General features: G+C 30.7%; 3 protein-coding genes across 3 annotated transcripts; 2 read left to right on the top strand and 1 right to left on the bottom strand.

Moving 5' to 3' along the window:
• Positions 1 to 9,068: 9,068 nt before the first annotated feature.
• LOC107856081 (high affinity nitrate transporter 2.5) lies at positions 9,069 to 11,234 on the top strand. The gene is made up of 2 exons (XM_016701072.2): positions 9,069 to 10,341; positions 10,727 to 11,234. Exons 1-2 carry the CDS (start codon positions 9,197 to 9,199, stop codon positions 11,091 to 11,093), a joined length of 1,512 nt encoding a protein of 503 aa, XP_016556558.1. The 5' UTR covers positions 9,069 to 9,196; the 3' UTR covers positions 11,094 to 11,234.
• Positions 11,235 to 11,388: 154 nt separating this feature from the next.
• LOC107856082 lies at positions 11,389 to 13,999 on the top strand. Its single transcript, XM_047410138.1, has 5 exons — positions 11,389 to 11,402; positions 11,849 to 11,969; positions 13,236 to 13,415; positions 13,497 to 13,567; positions 13,662 to 13,999. Exons 1-5 carry the CDS (start codon positions 11,389 to 11,391, stop codon positions 13,912 to 13,914), a joined length of 639 nt encoding a protein of 212 aa, XP_047266094.1. The 3' UTR covers positions 13,915 to 13,999.
• Positions 14,000 to 14,504: 505 nt separating this feature from the next.
• On the bottom strand, positions 14,505 to 15,690 carry LOC124885346 (mitogen-activated protein kinase kinase kinase 20-like). Its single transcript, XM_047394803.1, has one exon. It carries the CDS (start codon positions 15,310 to 15,312, stop codon positions 14,671 to 14,673), a length of 642 nt encoding a protein of 213 aa, XP_047250759.1. The 5' UTR covers positions 15,313 to 15,690; the 3' UTR covers positions 14,505 to 14,670.
• Between the last annotated feature and the right edge of the window lie 3,122 nt (positions 15,691 to 18,812).

Genomic DNA, 18,812 nt, shown 5'->3' with positions numbered 1-18,812 from the left:
GTTGTAACTGAATTTTGTATTTTCTTTGTTAACCACCAGCGTACCTGTGTATTATCTGTTCGTACAATAAATTTGTTATATACAATATATGGCTCGAATGCTAATAAACATTTATATAATGAACATAATTCTTTCCTATTTATTTCCCATTTTATTTCTGTTTCGTTAAACGTACCTGAGTAATATCTACAATGATGTTCTATTTTTTCTGCTTCATATCGATATTTAAGTACTCCTCCGTAATTATATTCACTTGCATCTGCTTCTACTATATATATAAATTTTCTATTTTCATCTGGAAATTGTAATTTTGGTAATTCTCTACAAAGTAATTTTATTTTTTGAACTTGTTTTTTATCTTTTTCATCATAATTATATTCTATATCCTTTTTTAATTTTTTCTGCAGTGGTTTTAAGGTTTCTGCTAATTTTGGAATATATTCTCTTACTTGGTTTACTAATCCTAAAAATGATTGTAATTTCTTTTTTGTATCTAATTCTTCTTTCGAATTTATTATTTTTTGTACTATATGTTGTTGCATTTCTACTCCACTTTTATCTATTTGTATTCCTAGAAATTCTATCTGGTTTTTCATAATTTCAGCTTTCTTTTTGCTTAGACTTATTCCTGATTTTTCTATTATATCTATGAATTGTTCTAATAATTTTAAATGTTCTTCTTTAGTTTTTGTATATAATAATATATCATCTATGTATACTATACAATTAGATAATTGTTTAAAATAATTATCCATAAAATGTTGATATCTACCTGGTGCATTTTTATATCCAAATGGTAACACGTTCCATTCATAAAATCCTTGTGGTACCGTAAATGCGGTTAAATCTTTAGATTCTTCTTCTTGCTTTAGGTGGTAAAATCCTGATTTACAATCAAATTTGCTAAAATAATTATATCCTTGGATTTGTCTTATTTTTAATATCTTATTTGGTATCGGATAATTATATGTTATAGTTTTTGCATTTAAATTTCTATAGTCAATAACCATCCTACTTTTTCCTCTTTTTTGTTCACTATGTTTATTTACTATAAATGCTGGACTATTATGTTTACTATTACTTTTTTGTATATATTGTTTTTCTAATAATTCATCTATGTGCATTTTAAATTCTTTTAAATCATCAAAATTATATGTTAATGGTTTTTGTGTTATTATGCTATCTTTATCTATTAATTCAATTTTTATAGTAGTTTTGTGTTTTTCCCATCCTTTTAATGGATCTTCACTATATAATTGTTCTAATTTTTTCTGAATTTTCTATTTTATTTATTGAAAATATAGTTATTTCTGTTTTATTTATCGAAAATATTACTAGTTCTACTGTATCTTCAGTATTATTTGTATTTTCTAACTTTTGTGTAATTTTTTCACTTCCTTTTATCCAATCAGTTTTCTTTCTTATTTTATTATTAACTCTTTTTGCTCTTACTTTTTGTTTGCATGGTGTTGTAAACCACCAGTCTGTTTTGGTTATTATATGTGGGTATAATTTATCTAAAAATGGCATTCCTAAAAGTATATCTTTTGATGTTAATTCATAATTATAAATTTCTTCTATTGTTAATATCTTATCCCATACTTGTATTTTTATATTCCTAGCTTTATAAGTAATTAAGCTTCCTTCATTATTAAATCCTTTAACTATTATTGGTGTTTTTAGTTTATCCCATTTGCTTTCTGGTAAGCAATTATATCTACATAAATTAGCTTCTGCTCCTGTATCTATCATAGGCGTATAATATCTACTGTAATATCCTTCTACTACTATCTTCATTAATACATATATCTTCATTTCATGTTAAGACTCTTTTTAAGAATAACTTTTCTTTGTTATGTGTTAAGGTTAATTGTGTATGTTCTATATTATATAGTTTTACTTGTTCTAACCATTTTACTCCTAATATTATATCTGCTTTTTGCATTTCTTCTTTTACTTCGAATTCTATTTTTATTTTTCTAACTCCTAACATTATTTCTTTTTCTGCTATATTTTTATTATTTATTAAACTTCTTGGTAGATCTGGGCATATATCATTGTCAGTTTTTATTTCTTCATTTTTTACTAGATATTTTGCTATATAATTTTCTTCTTGTCCTGTATTCAAAAGTATTAAATATTCTTTTTCATTTATTTTTCCCGTTATGTAATATTGGTTTAAATTACTTATTGAATTTGTTTCATAACTTGTTCTTTTTGATGAGCTTGATGATTCTGGCTTTTTGTTAGCTATTCTTTTCGTTGTACTAATTCTATCATTTACTATTTCTAAATTTTCTTCTGTATCTATGTCTCTATAGGTATAATCATTATAATCTATTGTTTTTACTATTTGTTCGAATGGGCTTTCTATTTGTATTTTGTTAATCTTATTTTTTCCTGTTATTTTATGTTTTGTTGTTAATACATATAGATTTTTACATCTTGCTGTAAATATTTTACTTCCTGGGGTTAATTCTATTCCTGATATTTTCCAATATAATACTAATGATTTATCTATATTCCTATCTGTTACTGCTACTGATAATTTGCACTTATTATAAATTTAAATTTTTGGTATATTAGATTTCCTTTTACGGCAGTTATTATGCTTTTTTCTATAGGTTTTATAATTCTATCGTCTGCTAAATATAATTCTATCGGTGTATCTATTCCTTCTCTAAAACATGCTTTTATTAATATCTCTGTACCTCCAAGGTGTACATATTTTATTGGATCTCCTTTACTTTTTATATCATTTATTTCTTTATTGATTATTCTTTTTGTTACTAATGGTATACTAGCTTTTCCTTTTGCATATCTGCAGTCTATTACATGTTCTTTTTGACATACTACATAATATTCATCCTTTTTCCTAGTAAAAATATTTTTTATTGTTGGTATTTTAAATATTTTTTCTACATTTAAATCTAATTCTTTTCCTTTTATTTCGTCAAATATATTACTGTCAAATATTATTTTTTGTTCCGTTCCTTCATCATTTAAATATTCTTCCTTTGTTATTATTTTTATATCTTCTTCAGTCATTTGATTCATCTATTTCGCTATCTATTTCATTATCTGTTTCGTTTTCTGAAATTTCATATATACTATCTTCACTTTCTAATTCATAATCTATATAATCTATCTGGATATATTCGGTATTATCTATTTTTATTTCTGATATTTGTTTATTTTTTGGATTTTTGGGTAATTTACAATCTCTAGCTAAATGTCCTAATTTTCCACAATTATAACAAGTACATTCTTTTATAGATTTCTTCTTTCTATATGGTCTTTTATGTTTATAATTTTTTACATAATATCTTTTTCTTGGTTTCTTATATTTATATTTTGATTTTTTATATTTCTTGTATTTTTTATGTCTTTTTCTTTTCTTGTAATATCTTTCTTCGCATCCAAATTGGGGTGCTATTTTATTTTTGCAACAAGCTAAATTTCTTATTAATGTTTTTTCCATTTTTAATTCTTCTCTATATTTTTCACATAAGTTTCTATACCATTGTTGTAAATATTTTATTCTTGCTCCTAACGTATCTACTATTTTTGCTTCTTCCCAACTTTTTATTATTTTTGAACTAAATGGCTCGGGTAATTTATTAAAATATAACTTTCTTATTTCTTTACTTTCTTCTATACTATATGCTCCTTTGTAATAATATTCTTTAAATGCGCAAGTATATTCATCTATATAACACATATTACATATTGCTAATTTTAACATTAAATTTCTATTTGTATCTTTTTCTTCATTTTGTTCTTCTTCGATTGTTGTCGTACTACCAAATTCATCTTTTATAGCTGTTTCATATTTTTTTAATAATTCTATAGGTGTTAGTTTAGTTGTTGTCGATGATGTTCCTTCTATAGGTTTATTAGTTCTTAATACTTTTTTGCTATTTTCGGTTAGATTTACAAACCATAGTTTTACTGATCCTATTAGTGTTTTTTCTATATATTCCGGTGCATCTGTTATATTTATATTATTATCTAATAATTGTTTCGTCATATATCCTATCCATAATTGTATTGTTTTTTCTGTATCTATTACACAGTCTAGATCTAAAAAATTATTATTTTTATTCACTATTTGTTTTGGTATCCATTTATCATATTCATTATATTTTTTAAACTTATTCTTATAATATATAGGTTTCCTTATTTCTGTTGTTTTAGGTATTATATTTTCATTTTCTTTTTTATCAAGAGTATTTATTTCTGTTTGGGTATTTTCTAAGTTTTTTTCATTAATTTTTTGTTCTTCATTGATTTCTAAATTTTTTGTATTTGTTAATATTTCTGTGTATGTTTCACTATCTTCGGACTCATAATTATCTGTCTCTTCAATATCTATATTATTTATTTCTAATTCTTCATTTTTTATTTCTAATTTTTCCTTAAATTAATTTATCTCATTTAGTAATTTCTGTTCTCTATCTTTTTCTTCTTTTTCTTTTTGTCTTTGTTCATACAGTTCTTTTAACATTTGTAATTCTTTTTCTAATTCAGCAATTCTACTATTTTTGGTTTCTTCTATTTTTCGTATTTCTTCCGTAGTTTGTTGTTTTATTTTTTCTATTTCTTTTTTCCTATCTATCTCTTCATTTTCTTTTTCTATTCTTACCATTGCTGTTAATTTATCTTCTAATTTTAATTCTTCTTTTTCTAACATTAGATATAAATGTTCACCTATTTTCTTATATCTTCGTCCTAGATTAGAAAATACTATTTTTATTTTTGATCCTTCGTAGTTTTCATATATTTTTTCTTCTATTATAAATTCTTCTTTATTCATTTTATTGTGAATAGATCATGTTGATATACATATTCTAAACTATCTATTTGTGATTCTAATTTTAATATTTCATCTTTTTGCGTATCTATTGAATTTTTACTAACTCCGGCAAATATGTTATAATGTAGTCTTTCTATTCTTATTTTTAATTCTTTACGTTTTTCAGAGATAATTTGTTTTAATTCTTTATATCGTTGTATTTTATTCATTTTAAATTATATTTATAATATCTCGGTGGATATCTAAATCTAATTTTATCAGAATTAGGTGGTATATGTTTCATTCTTCTAGATTTTAAATGTGTTATTAATTTTGATTCAATACTAGATATTAATGTAATTAAGTAGGCTAGTTTTTGTGAATTTTCTTTTGTTTTATTTAGACTTATATATTCTGGATAATTACTAATTAAAGATTTTTTAATTTTTCTAAAAGCTTCTCTATTTTTAAATGGTCTTCGCATAATTAATTTAATATTTTTGTAGGTAAATTTTCTAAATCTAATTTTAATTCTAATCCTAATATATATATCTCTTCCGTACTGTTTAACTTGCTGTGCTCTGATACCATTTGTAGGGTGGTGCGCGGATTTAGTAGATAAAATAGATTCACCCTCTTTTATTGTCCCAATATAAAATTATAATTTCAAATTATGATATAAAATTATTTTAGATAAAGTTAAAGTTTTGTTTAGACACTAAAATTTAAATTTTTTAAGTTATATTTTTTTTAACAAACATAAAATTCATAAGCTGTGAAAATTTTTAATATTTCCCAAACTCTTATATAATCTTATCAAATAAGTAAAAATTCATAAATAAATTGATAACTATGATTATATATTTATTAATATCTATCAACTTATGGATCTTTCTGTACAAAATATGAATATATCTTCATATTTATTTTTATAAATAATTGCTCAAAATTGCAAATATTTAAGTAAACATAATTTATAAAAATCAACAAGTCAGCAATAATAGTAGTAACTAGTATTTTCTTCGTCCATAAATGCTTGAACGTTTTTTATTTGACATATATTTTAAGAAATAATAAATAAAAAGGTGAATTTACTATATCATTAAATATAAAAATATTTTGTTTTGAAAAATGCAATGAATAATGTATTGTACTTAATACAAAGGATAAAATGGGTAAAAATAGATAAATCATTTATTATTTTTATAAATTCGACAAGTATTATTTGACATCTCGAAATAGAAAAGTGGACAACTAAAAATGAATGGAGGAAATATTTCCTTAATACTCTCCCTTTCAAAATAGTTGGTCATCTCTCTTAAAATATTTGCTTCAATTTAATTGACCCCTTTATAAAATTAAGAAAATTTTATTATATTCTTTCAATACTATCTCTATCAAATTTATATTTTTAAAATTTAATTAATAAGACTAATTTGCTAAAAAAAATCTCTCATAAATATTTTCTTAAGGGGAGTGTCAAATCAACAATGACTAACTATTTTAAAACAGAAGAAAGATAATTCTTTCAACATGGTATATGCAATTTCTTTGAAACAGAGGAAGTATCATTCATTCAACATAATATATACAATCTCTTCAGATCGAGCATAAGACTTTTTTTTTTTTGAAATTTAAAATAATAATTTTTTTTACAAAATATAAATTTATGAATTAAATTTTATATTTAAAAAAATTGTAATAATGACTCAAAATTCTAATTCTATTTTTTTTTTCTTTTAGAATTTAAGTGCAAATTTCATCTCAAAATTTAAAATCACAAAATTATGAAATGAAATTAGATGTCAAAATAGTTATAAAAAGTGTTGATACATAGGATTCAAATAGTATCGAGAAAAAATCGCACCTTTAAAAAGATTTGATATAAGCATTAAATATCATAAAATAGACTGAAGAAATAACACATCTCAATATTCATTTTTTTCTTCCTCACAAATAAACTTTTGTTAAATATCCAACATCGGAAAAGAGATGGTTAATTGATCTCCTTATATGAACTTGCGCAATCCTCCCCTTATGAGCTAGCATTTGAGGTTGAGTTAGGCCAAAAATTCATTCTTTACATGGTATCAGAGTCAGGTCCATCCCAAATCTTTATTCACCGATGTTGAACCCTAATATTATATTATCCACGCTCTAGTTAACAAGATTTGAGCGTTTAGGGGAGTGTTAAGTATCCACATCAAAAAAAGGATGGTAATTAGTTTTCTTATATGGACTTGGGCAATCCTCCCCTTATGAGCTAGCTTTTAAGGTTGAGTTAGGTCCAAGATTCATTCTTTACAATCTTTAAATTTCTTTTTGTTCCCAAAGTTTCACTAGCACCTTTCACAATTTTTCATCATAAAAGTATATTACAATTTTTATATTTGAACACTTTTAAATTGGCGTAATTATCCCAACTTGAGATAAAGACAATTTAAAATTTGTCATATGCTACGTCGATATTTTAGGTTGTGTTCAGTACGACGTAAGTTATCTTTCGAGTTCAGAAAATGACATAGTTTCTAGCCAGTAATTTTCTTGTAAATGTTTGTTGGATTTGGTTAGAGTAGTATTTCCTTCATTTATGATTAGTTATCGTCCTTCATAAAATAGATATTTTTTAATATTTATCATTTTATAAAATCAAAGCATAATTATTTATTTTTTCACCTTTACCCTAAGTAGGCATTTGGACATGTGATTTAATGCTCATTCTCCAAACACTTGATTTGAGATTTATATCATAATTTGAGATTTTTCAAATATAAAACTTGATCTACAAGTTTATATTTTGTTAAAGCAAATCGTCATTTATATCTATCAACCATTTATGTCATATGTAAATAAAATTTATAGTCATATAATTAAATTATTTATATCTCACATAATCATTATTGTTACCAATATAAAATTTATTTTTATTCCAAATCAAAAATCAACTTCTACTTTGCTATTTATTATTTACCAAATTTATTATTTTTGACCAACAAACAACTCAAATTAACAATGTTGGTTAGTCTTTTCGTGATTATTTGATCGAGAAATGCAATCTCAACGTGAGGAGATTTTTCATACTATATGGGAGAATTATATTAAAGAGTACTACACTGCAATTTGTATTCAATTTTTACTTTTTTATTGAGCTAATTTTGATAAATAAATGTTGTATTTTCTTAGAATAGCTTTGTAATAGTGTATTATACTTTTATAGAGACATTTTCTGCTTATTTGGTAAGATTTTATAAAATATTTGGATATTTTTGATAATTTTCTCAACTTACGAATTTTGTATGTTTATAAGAAAACATACAACATAAAAAGTTAAAATTGTTTGTCCAAACAAAACTTCAACTTCATCATGATTTCATCTTACATGGTCAATCAGGCCCTTAGCTATAAATATGAAGAAATATCAATATTGTACAAAAAAAAAGAAAAGTATTAAACAGAGAAGATTGATAAGTAAGGATAACTTAGTCAATTTAACATGTAGAAGATTGATAAGTAATGATAATTTAATCAATTTAACATGTAGTTAATATTTTTCTTAAGAGAAATACAAACAAAAACGATTACAACCATTTAGGAACATAGGAATTCCTAAAGATCAATTATACGAATAATAATATCTAAGCGTTTGGTTAAGAAAGTTCAAAGCAACAATATGAAATTAATTTTTCCCTCAAAAGTGAGAGAAGTCATTTTCGTTTTTTCTTTTTGTGAAAAATGTTTTCTCCTACAAATATTTTTTATTAACTAAAATACTAAAAAATCTTCTTAAGCCAAAGTTTTATTGAAATAATTTCCCTTACCTCGTAAGATACGGATAAGGTTTATATTCTTTATATTTTATTTCGTGAGATCATATTGGATAATTGTTGTTGAAAGACATTATTTATTTCGTGAGACTATATCGGATAATTATTGTTGAAAGACATTAGAAAATGACTAAACTAATCTTTAAAAAATTATCTACTCATTTCAAATTCATTGGTCTATTTTGACTTGACACGAAGTTAAAAAAAAATAAAAAATAACTTTTGAATTTTATGATCTTGAATTAAAGATATGTCAAATATATCAAAAAAAATTAATCTTAATTTTAATCACATCACATGAAAAATTAGGATTAAAAAGATTATTAAAAAAAAAAAAAAAAGATCATTAAGTTCTAAACGGATTAAATACGAAAATCGGTGGACAAAAAAGGAAATTCCGTAAAAAGTAATATTTCCACCTTACCAAACACACCCGCACTCTTTGGTACCATACATGCCAGTAAAGGGTCCTATTGATTGCATACTTATCAGCATAAAAGGAGCAATATTGAATGTAGAGCAAACAAAAACAACAAAGTCTTCTTACGTTTCTTGAAGTTCTACTGTTCCCATCACTATGGAAAACATGGACTTGGAATCTAAATCCGTTCACAGAGATTTTGTTTTGCCAGTTGATTCTGAAGATAAAGCTACTAAATTCAGAGTGTATTCTGTTTCGGCACCTCATATGAGAGCATTTCATCTTTCTTGGATATCTTTCTTTGCTTGTTTTGTTTCCACATTTGCTGCTCCACCTCTTGTTCCGATTATCCGCGACAATCTTGATCTTACAGCTACTGATATTGGAAATGCAGGGATTGCAGCAGTTTCTGGTGCAGTTTTCGGGAGAATTGCTATGGGAATAGCTTGTGATTTGTTCGGTTCAAGACTTGCATCATCTGCACTTATTCTGTTAACTGCACCAGCTGTTTTCTTAACGTCTATCGCCAATTCAGCAGTCTCTTTCCTTCTTGTTCGTTTCTTCACAGGGTTTTCTTTAGCCACTTTTGTTTCCACTCAATTTTGGATGAGTTCTATGTTCTCTGCTAAGGTCGTTGGCACGGCTAATGGGATCGCTGGAGGCTGGGGAAATCTTGGTGGCGGAGCAACACAGTTAATTATGCCTTTGGTCTTTTCACTAATACATAAAATTGGTGCAACTCCATTTACTGCTTGGAGAATTGCGTTTTTTATACCTGCCCTGTTTCAGGCTTTATCAGCGTATGCTGTTTTCTTTTTTGGCCAAGATATGCCTGATGGGGATTATGCAAAACTCCATAAATCTGGTGAAAAGCATAAAGATAATATTTCAGATGTTTTGTATCATGCAGTTACAAATTATAGAGGGTGGATCTTGGCATTGACTTATGGCTATTGTTTTGGTGTTGAACTTACTGTGGACAATATAATTGCACAGTATTTTTTTGACAGGTTTAATGTCAATCTTCATACAGCGGGGATTATTGCAGCTAGTTTTGGTTTAGCAAACTTATTTTCCAGGCCTGGAGGAGGGACGTTGTCTGATATCATGGCGAAAAGGTTCGGTATGAGGGGAAGGCTCTGGGCACTTTGGATTATGCAGACATTAGGGGGCTTACTTTGTGTTCTTTTAGGGAAAGTTGAATCTTTAAGTGGTTCTATTGCTGTGATGCTTGTGTTTTCGGTGTTCTGTCAAGCTGCCTGTGGACTAACTTTCGGGGTTGTTCCATTTGTTTCAAGAAGGTACTATTCTTATTCCTGGTTTTTGTATTACTACTCAAGGTTAATTAAGTTTACCTACTCATGACAGAGAATTTAATTTCTATATATGCTGAAAGAATTTTTTAAATTATCAGTCCATATTAAAGATACCTACTAGTAACTGTCCATAATAAATAGATGGTTCGATCTAAGGCCGACCCCTTAAACTTTGTGTCCTTGCTTGAGGCTGGCGTGAGGGCAGTTCTCTCTAACTGGTTCCAGTGTCCTAGAACTAGTTACTGGAAAATAATTAAAGAAACTAGCAACTACGATGAATTAAATTTCACTACTTAAATACTTACAATGAATTAAAATATGACTTGTCAGTCATGTAAAGTCTAATCCTCGTCAATTTTTGCTTAAATAGATCATTGGGCATAATTTCGGGGATGACCGGAGGAGGTGGAAACATTGGAGCAGTGCTAACACAAGTAATTTTCTTCAGAGGAACAAGATATTCGACAGAAACAGGAATTACATACATGGGAATCATGATTATTTGTTGCACTCTCCCCATTATGTTTATATACTTCCCACAATGGGGTGGAATGTTTTACGGTCCCTCATCGAAAGGCTTAACAGAGGAAGACTACTACATGAAAGAGTGGAGTTTAAAGGAAAAAGAGAATGGTTTTCACCAGTCAAGCATGAAATTTGCTGGAAATAGTACAAGTGAAAGAGGCAAAAAAGTTGAATCAGCACCTACACCTATAGATGGAACTCCTAATACATAATCATTTGAATTAAAGCATGTTGTCACTCTAGTATTGTATTTTGTTACTCTTGTTTTGTATTGTATTGTATTTTATTGCTGGAAGTTGCACAAATTTCTATTTAAGCTTAGTTCCCCGCTGCAAAGAACTGTAGTTTGATGTGTTATATTTACTTCTTCTTGAGTTTGCATAAAGTAATCGCTACTTTGTTTCTTTGAGTATATTCTGTATAAATTGCTTCTGCTATATTTAACAACTACAAAATAAGAGGCATCATTATATATTCTGTTGTGCAAGTTTACACGGCGAATGAAAAATGGAGGATAAAGAGTGAATTGTACTTTCACTTTTAAAGAAGAGTATTTCTCCACATTGGTGGGGGAAACTGAAATTCTTGTGCTTAAGAATAGAAGAACTCCTTCTCAAGTGAATAGTGAGGCAAGAACAAGACAAGTTTTGTGTTGTTAAGATTATCTTTCTGGACAAAAACGTTTGAAATTTGATAATTAGTGATATTTCAATCCAAAAAGCCGATAGATAGAAAAATTTTCTCCATTTGCGAACGCATGTCGCAACGCTACTTGATGGAGTGAAAATACAAATTTTGTGATATGCGTTCTCCTTCCTTTTACTGATAGAGGATGTTACACGGAATCTCAGAAGCAAAATCACATGATCTTTGGGCACATTTTGCTTATTCTCAAGTCTTCTTTCACTATGAGCACCATTGGCTAGCTTTAAAGTTTTGTAACCTATTTTTCTAATTCCGGGGTTAGGTCTGTTGAATCTTCAGATTCTTGTACTTATGCGGAAATCAGAACGAGGATTCCTGATACAATATCATGGGACTACAATTTTGAACCTGCTGGAAGCACTCCTCTCAGTTTCACTGTGAAGGTAAATATTACCTATGGCAGCAATTACAGATAGTAGATCCTGGTGTCCATTCATTGGTTACCACCAGCTCTACAAAAAGCATATGACTGTTTGATTCACATCTTATTCACATAATATATGTTTTTGGACCAGGATTCTCTTGTTAAAGTTTGTTCTTTGTCTGTGTTTTGTTGTGTTTATGATTCTATTTGACAAATAATCGTCTCCATGAAGTATACTAGTTAATCTTCTGATTGTGCTTTCATACTAGACAGGAAGACTAATTAACATATATTAATAAGTCCCTTAGAGGAACTCGCTTTGTTTCCTAATATTTACTGAAAGTTGAAAGTTCTGCATTTCTTCTTTTCTCTAGTCTTGGGAAATTAATGCGATCTAACAGGTTAGAGAGTATATCAAGCTAAAGCTTGGCTTTTATCATTTGAGAAAAAGTCTAAGGAAGACTTACACAAGGAAACTTGTCAAATACCCAAAACTGTTTAAGGTAGTGGTTTTCAACCTGTTTTGAAAATGCTTTTTCTTGAGCTGAGGATCTTATCGGAAACAGCCTCTCTACCTCACCAAAGGTAGGGAAGTTCACCCTCTCCAGACTCCACTTATGGGATCACACTGGGTATTATTATATTGTTGTTTTAGGTAGTAGTTCATCCGTACTATCATTCTGTAACAGATTGGATTATATCAATCCTAGTACTTTGAAATTTTTTTTGTTGGTGGTAGAATCAGAAACACCATTATGTTTGATTGACATTAACAACACACCTCTGGGGAGGGTGGGTTGAGCACCCAAACAGGTGGCTTCTTAAGTATCATGAGTTGAGCTCAGTCTGCTAGTGCACACTGCACAAACTATCAAACTAATTCCATTTCCAGTCCCTTGTTCTGTAGAACTTGAAATTTGAAATATAGGTTTAGTATCTTGCTCTAATTTGATTAGTTGAGTAGTGTCACAGACAATATATGTCTCCATTTGGTATAACCTAATATTCTGCTACTATTTTGGACTTTTGTCCCTGATACTGAATCATATGTGTCAATGCCCATCAACCAAATTCTCTGCAAATGATGCCCCAGAAGCAATCCATGTTCAAAAGCAGTGTTTCCTATTTTGACTAAGTTTGCCGGTGACCCTGGTCATTTGCAGAAGCAATAATTAGCTTCACGTTTTTGCAAATGTTAAGTGCCGTGAATTTATATACGTTCTGTTCTTTGTCCTTTATTGTTTCACAAAGTGGTTAATGCGAATAAGATTGTGATTGCTTGAAGTCTCGTTCCTCAACTGGTGATCTAATTATCACAATATCATTTGTTCAATTGGTAGTCTGCGGCTCTAAAGGAAGCCAGCCATTGATGACCTTGAGGGGCCAGTATCAAGTATTTTATCTAATCCGACAGCCTACACCACCATCGGTTACCTTTAGAGGTGAAGGCCATGGTGACTTACAGGTATAGTTTGACCTGATGTTTCACTAGCATTCTATTCTCATATTCTCTAACCCTCTTCTGTTTTAACTTTTCTTTTTGCAGATAGACTTTATGTGTCACGCAAACACCGATCTTCTGGTTGTATTTCATTGTGATCGTCAAGTCTCTCACAGATGTCTCTCCTGATAAGATTGTGGAGTGACAAGCCAAGTGCTTTACATTTGTGTTAAGACTCTATGATCTGATCAAAGAACTTGACTTTGACAGGTATAAATACAAATTTCTCCGTGCTACAACCTCAAACATACCCAGCAGTGTCATCCAGGATAATCGAGGAAGTAAGCTGACCATTGGTAGAGGGGGAATGCTCAAAGTTCAGCATCTGGTCTCAGTTGCAAAACCAGCAATACCACATCCGCATGTTGATTCTTCTGGCTATCAGCAACCCAGCCGTATTGCTTATATTGAATTCTTTGTCAAGCCAGAGGTAGATGACGATGACAATGCAAATGATATATAGAAGGCAAATGCTACAAGCCGTATTGCTTAGTTGTAAAGTGTTCATATAGGGGAGATTGGCTGCTTGATTAAACTTTGCCATTAACTTCCTTACATGTACTTTCAATAGTCAAGTGTTATGATATGGACTGGAGTTGTTGCTCTTAAACACAGTATTAGTGATCTGCTTTACATGTCTATGAGGTTCATCTACTATCAGAAATTAGAAGATACCAAATCGATGATGCATTCAACTTGTGAAAGATGAAGGTAAGAGATAAAGACTTTGCCTTCACAATACCAGAGTTTCTTTGCTCATATAAAAGGCATAATATGTAGACAAACACGTTCTATGTAGCACATACACACTTGGCAGGAAATGACACTAAAGAATGATCCTCCTATTCTTGTTTCTTCCAACCTTAAAATGTTCTGGCAAAATGAAGGATCCATAAAATCAGGATTGTCAATCGTTCACACAAAATTTGCTAGTCTCAAAAGTATTTTTAAGAAAAACACGGATACAGAAGTTAAATTTCAAAAGCCATCTCTTTTGCATGATGAAAAGAATATTAAAATTAATAGAAAGCAATACATCTGAAGAGATTCTGCTAACGAATAGAATGGATATTATTCTGGAATTGGAATACATCCTGCTAAGTAATACATCTTTTTGACAATTACTACACAATTTGGTTTCTGCTAAGTAGTTCTACTCCATATATAATACACTATCTAAATTCTAAGTGTTGTTGCATTCCTATTCAATACGTTCTGTTTAAACTGCTTCTAAGGGCAAACTGATGAAGTCCTTCTCTGGAATTGGAATTTGGCAACCAAAAGGACTAACCCTTCTTGTCACCTCTTGAGTTTCAGGCATTAATGAAATTGACGCAGTACATAAAGCTTGCTGAATAAAAGGATGTTGCAGTAGTTGTTCCGATGTCCATCTTCCTAGAGGGTCCCTTATGAAACACTTGTGCAAAAAATCTTTGGCTATCTCTGAAATATTAGTCGGAATCATGGGATCTTCAGTCATAATCATCCACTGCAGATCTTTAGTGCTGCAATCAATCCAAACGCGATACCCAGTCATCATCTCTGCCACGGTGCACCCTAACGACCATATATCATAAGCTTTGGAATGAAAACCGTGCGTCGAAGATTCTGGAGGTGCATAAAGTAGAGTTCCACGGTTACTCAATGCACGTCCAGTCATATATGCCATCCCATCACCAACTCTCAACGACAATCCGAAATCAGCCAATTTCAACTTGTGCATTCCACCACGTTCATTATCAAAAACCAAAACATTAGCGGGTTTAATATCACAATGAACCCATCCTTTCTTATGGACGTGTACAATACCATTTAAGAGTTGATATGTGTAGAAACCTACTTCCAATTCTGACATCTTCATCAGCCCTCTCTTCGAATTGATGATCAAATCGTGGAGAGACCCACCACAGCATATTCAAGAAACAAATTGTAAGTTGGAATGCCGTTATCGACGCTTAAGGCTGCTCCAAAAAACTGGACCACGTTGGGACAACCTTTGAGAGTTGTCAAGATTTGCACTTCTAGTTTAAGTGAATTTGAACGATGAATATCTGAACATTTAACAGCAGCAACTTCAGCAAATAAAGAAGAAGAATAGAATTTCACAGCATAATATACACTTTGCCATAAGAGCCAGCACCAAGAACAAAAAGTTTCATCCACTGATCCATAATAATAATTTTAATTTCTTGATAGTACTCGGAAGCTTTCTACTTCTTCGGAGGTAGTGGTATGGACTGCGTACATCTTACCCTCCCAGACCTCACTTTGTGAGAATATACTGGGTCTGACCTCACTTTGTGAGAATATACTGGGCCCTGTTGTTGTTGTTGTTGTTGTTGATAGTACTTTGTAATAGAACGATTGATTGTGAGTGATAACGTAACAAAGGGTAGCTGCCTTTTTATAGAAAATCTTCTCCTAACCTGATGTGGAGAAGGTCACCTTAAATCAACCGTGTTGTATTTTTGGTAACTTTTTATTTTCAAAAGTCAATTAAATCTATATTTGACATGGACAAGGTAATTTCCTAAATTCACCTAGTTTAACTGTTTAAGGCTAAGCACTGCATATATGTAAATAATTTGCAGAGGGCTTGTGCACCAAGTTACTAGGGAAAAATTGGCATGAGTACCCACTTCCAAAACTATTTTGCCATTTACCCACTAAAATTATTTTTTATTTAATTTTTGGGGTTAGGGTATAAAATTTTTTAAAAAGTTTAAAAATGAGGCCCACGGGTGGACCAAGGGACTATTTCATCATTTTTAGAACTTTGCAAATTTAATATAATACACTAGCACCCTCTACTTATTCCAATATTCAAAAAAACCCTTTCTCTCTCTTCTCCTCAATTCTCTCAACTCCAGCTTAAGAAACCTTCATCCCAAAATTGTCATTTTCATTTCTTCTTCTTCTCCAGCAGCTAAGGGATCGTTATTGCTTTGTAAGGTTAGTTAAAATCAAGTTGCGATCATTTCTAGATCCATTTAAACGAGTTTCTTTGCTAATCGGTTCGTAGTGATGTAGGAAATTTATTTATTTTTTAATTTGGTTGATTAAGGAGTTTTGGTTTAGTTCCGATTTTGTTTAGCAAAAAAGTGTTGAATGGTGGAATAATCGTTATTTTGGCATTTTGATTCGAACAACGATCTGTTTCTGTTCGTAGACCCGTGGTCTATGAAATGAGAATGCCCTAGATTGAAATCAATTTTTAGGCGTATGAAATTCTTTTAAAATATGATTGCTGAAATAGTGGAAATTGAAAGATTAATAGCTAATTAGTTTGATTAGGTGCATTAGTTTGATTTTTAGAAATTGTTGTGTTTTGATACTGCATGTTGGATTTTGGTTTCAGTTATTGATGTGTGTAGTGAACTGATTGATGGTGGAAGAGTTATTTTGGCATTTTGATTCGAACAGCGACCTGCTTCTGTCCGTAGACCCGTGGTCTATGAAATGAGAATGCTCTAGATTGAAATCAATTTTTAGACGTATGAAATTCATTTAAAATATGATGGCTGAAATAGTGAAAATTAAAAGATTAATAGCTAATTAGTTTGATTAAGTGCACTAGTTTGATTGTGATACTGCATATTGGATTTTGGTGGGTATTTCTTAATTTTTTTTATTTGGGAGGGGGGGTTGTTTCATTTGAGCATTGAGTTATTTCTGTTGATAGACTTGTGGACTATGAGCTGAAAATGGGAGATTTGTTCTGCAGGTGTAGATTGTGTTGAAAATGGATAAAAAATACATCCTTTCTAAATGCAAAGCCAGTACCACTTCTGATTCTGTTGGTAGCAGCAGAAAAAGAAAAGCTGATGCAGTTGGAAATATCTTAAAACGAAAGAAAAATAAAGAGTTGGTGTCCAAATCAGATTCGGACTTAAAGGAGATAAGTGACTACGTCGATTTCGGTGACGATGTTGCCAAGCACAGTGATAGTAGTGACAGTGAAGAGAGCGAAGATAGTGGAAGAAACAGTGATGATAGGGATAATGATCCCTTGTTCGTGCCATCTCTTTCAAGGTTCATTTCCGTAGAGTGGTATGACCTTCGAACGATAATGGACGAGGTCGGATCTTTTTCGGCAAAGATATCGGTCAGATCAAGAATGACTGCTTATCAAAAATTCCAGCAAGTTCTTGTCGACCAAAAGTTGAAGAAAAAATTCAAGCGGTCCTATTTTGGACACCTGAGAAACCTGCCGGAACGTCTCAAGTTCAATGGGCAGTTGGTCAATTATTTATTGTTGCGACGCGTCAAGAACGATAAGATGCATCACGAGATGTGGCTCTACGTTAATAACAAGCCTGCCTGTTTTGGCTTGAAAGAGTTTTTTTTTTATCACGGGGTTGAACTACTCATCATACCCCAGTGAATAAAAAATGAAGAAGGTGTTAGCAAAGGGGGAGAATTTTTGCTTTAAGGTGACAAAAAATAAAAATATTATGGCGGCCAACTTGCTACACCTGATCAGAGGGAATAAGATGAACGAGGACTAAAAATTTAAGTGTTATTTACTGTGGTTCTTGCACACCATGTTGCTTGCAAAAGATTCGACGAAGGTTGTTGCCATGAAACTAATTCGAATGGTCGATTCTTTGAGTTTCTTCGAGAATTATCCGTGGGGGAAAGAGACATTTTAACTAACCCTGGACTATCTAAAGAAGAAAATTGATCTGAAGAAACAGAGGAAAGTATTTGATGAGAAGCAGAAGGCATCCTATACTCTATTCGGATTTCCCTGGGCATTCATGGTATCTAGCATAAACTCTTTAGTGAGTTTATCGTAAATTCTTGTTTTAATTTTACTATGTCATAGACTCTGAGTTCTTTTTCACTGATGTACTGCTTATAGGTTTGGATCTACGAGGCCTTTCCCCATCTTGAAAAATTTGCTGAAAAATCAAAGGATGAGCCCTTTCCCATTCCCCGCATCCTTAGATCGTACACTATAAAAAGTGACCAGATAATCGAAGGCGCCCCATTCAAGTACAAAAGATTTATTATTCTATAATAGTACTACTATTGTATCGAATGTTATGTAATTGTTAATTGATATTTTGTAAAACGTGCACCCGTACATCATCCCTACTCTTCGTGAGATGAAGATGGATTACATGATTTCCTTTGAGCCATATATAGACGAGGTGAAGAATGAAGTCCCTGATGGCTTAAAGAAAGAGTTAGAAGGGGTGACTGTACTTATTTTAAATGAGGACAGTGATGATGACGGGGATTTGGGTGGTAACCCCTTTGAAGTACGCGTTGGTGATGATGATACTCCGAGCACCTCTAAGGATACAGCGGGCACCTCATCCCCTGGGGATCTTCATAAGCATGTTGTTGCGCTCG

The sequence above is a fragment of the Capsicum annuum genome, chromosome 1 (assembly GCF_002878395.1).
Source record: "Capsicum annuum cultivar UCD-10X-F1 chromosome 1, UCD10Xv1.1, whole genome shotgun sequence".
Taxonomy (NCBI): domain Eukaryota; kingdom Viridiplantae; phylum Streptophyta; class Magnoliopsida; order Solanales; family Solanaceae; genus Capsicum; species Capsicum annuum.
Note: the sequence above shows the minus strand (reverse complement) of the source record. Positions and strands in the feature narration are given on the sequence as shown.

What these genes read in the sequence shown, in the direction of transcription:
- LOC107856081 (XM_016701072.2), top strand. Translation starts at nt 9,197, where the DNA reads ATGGAAAACATGGACTTGGAATCTAAATCCGTTCACAGAGATTTTGTT. An exon ending in GTTCCATTTGTTTCAAGAAG is followed by an intron (nt 10,342 to 10,726) that starts GTACTATTCTTA and finishes TTGCTTAAATAG; the next exon opens with ATCATTGGGCATAATTTCGG.
- LOC124885346 (XM_047394803.1), bottom strand. Translation starts at nt 15,312, where the DNA reads ATGAAGATGTCAGAATTGGAAGTAGGTTTCTACACATATCAACTCTTA.
- LOC107856082 (XM_047410138.1), top strand. An exon ending in CTCTCAGTTTCACTGTGAAG is followed by an intron (nt 11,970 to 13,235) that starts GTAAATATTACC and finishes GATTGCTTGAAG; the next exon opens with TCTCGTTCCTCAACTGGTGA. An exon ending in GATCGTCAAGTCTCTCACAG is followed by an intron (nt 13,568 to 13,661) that starts ATGTCTCTCCTG and finishes TGACTTTGACAG; the next exon opens with GTATAAATACAAATTTCTCC.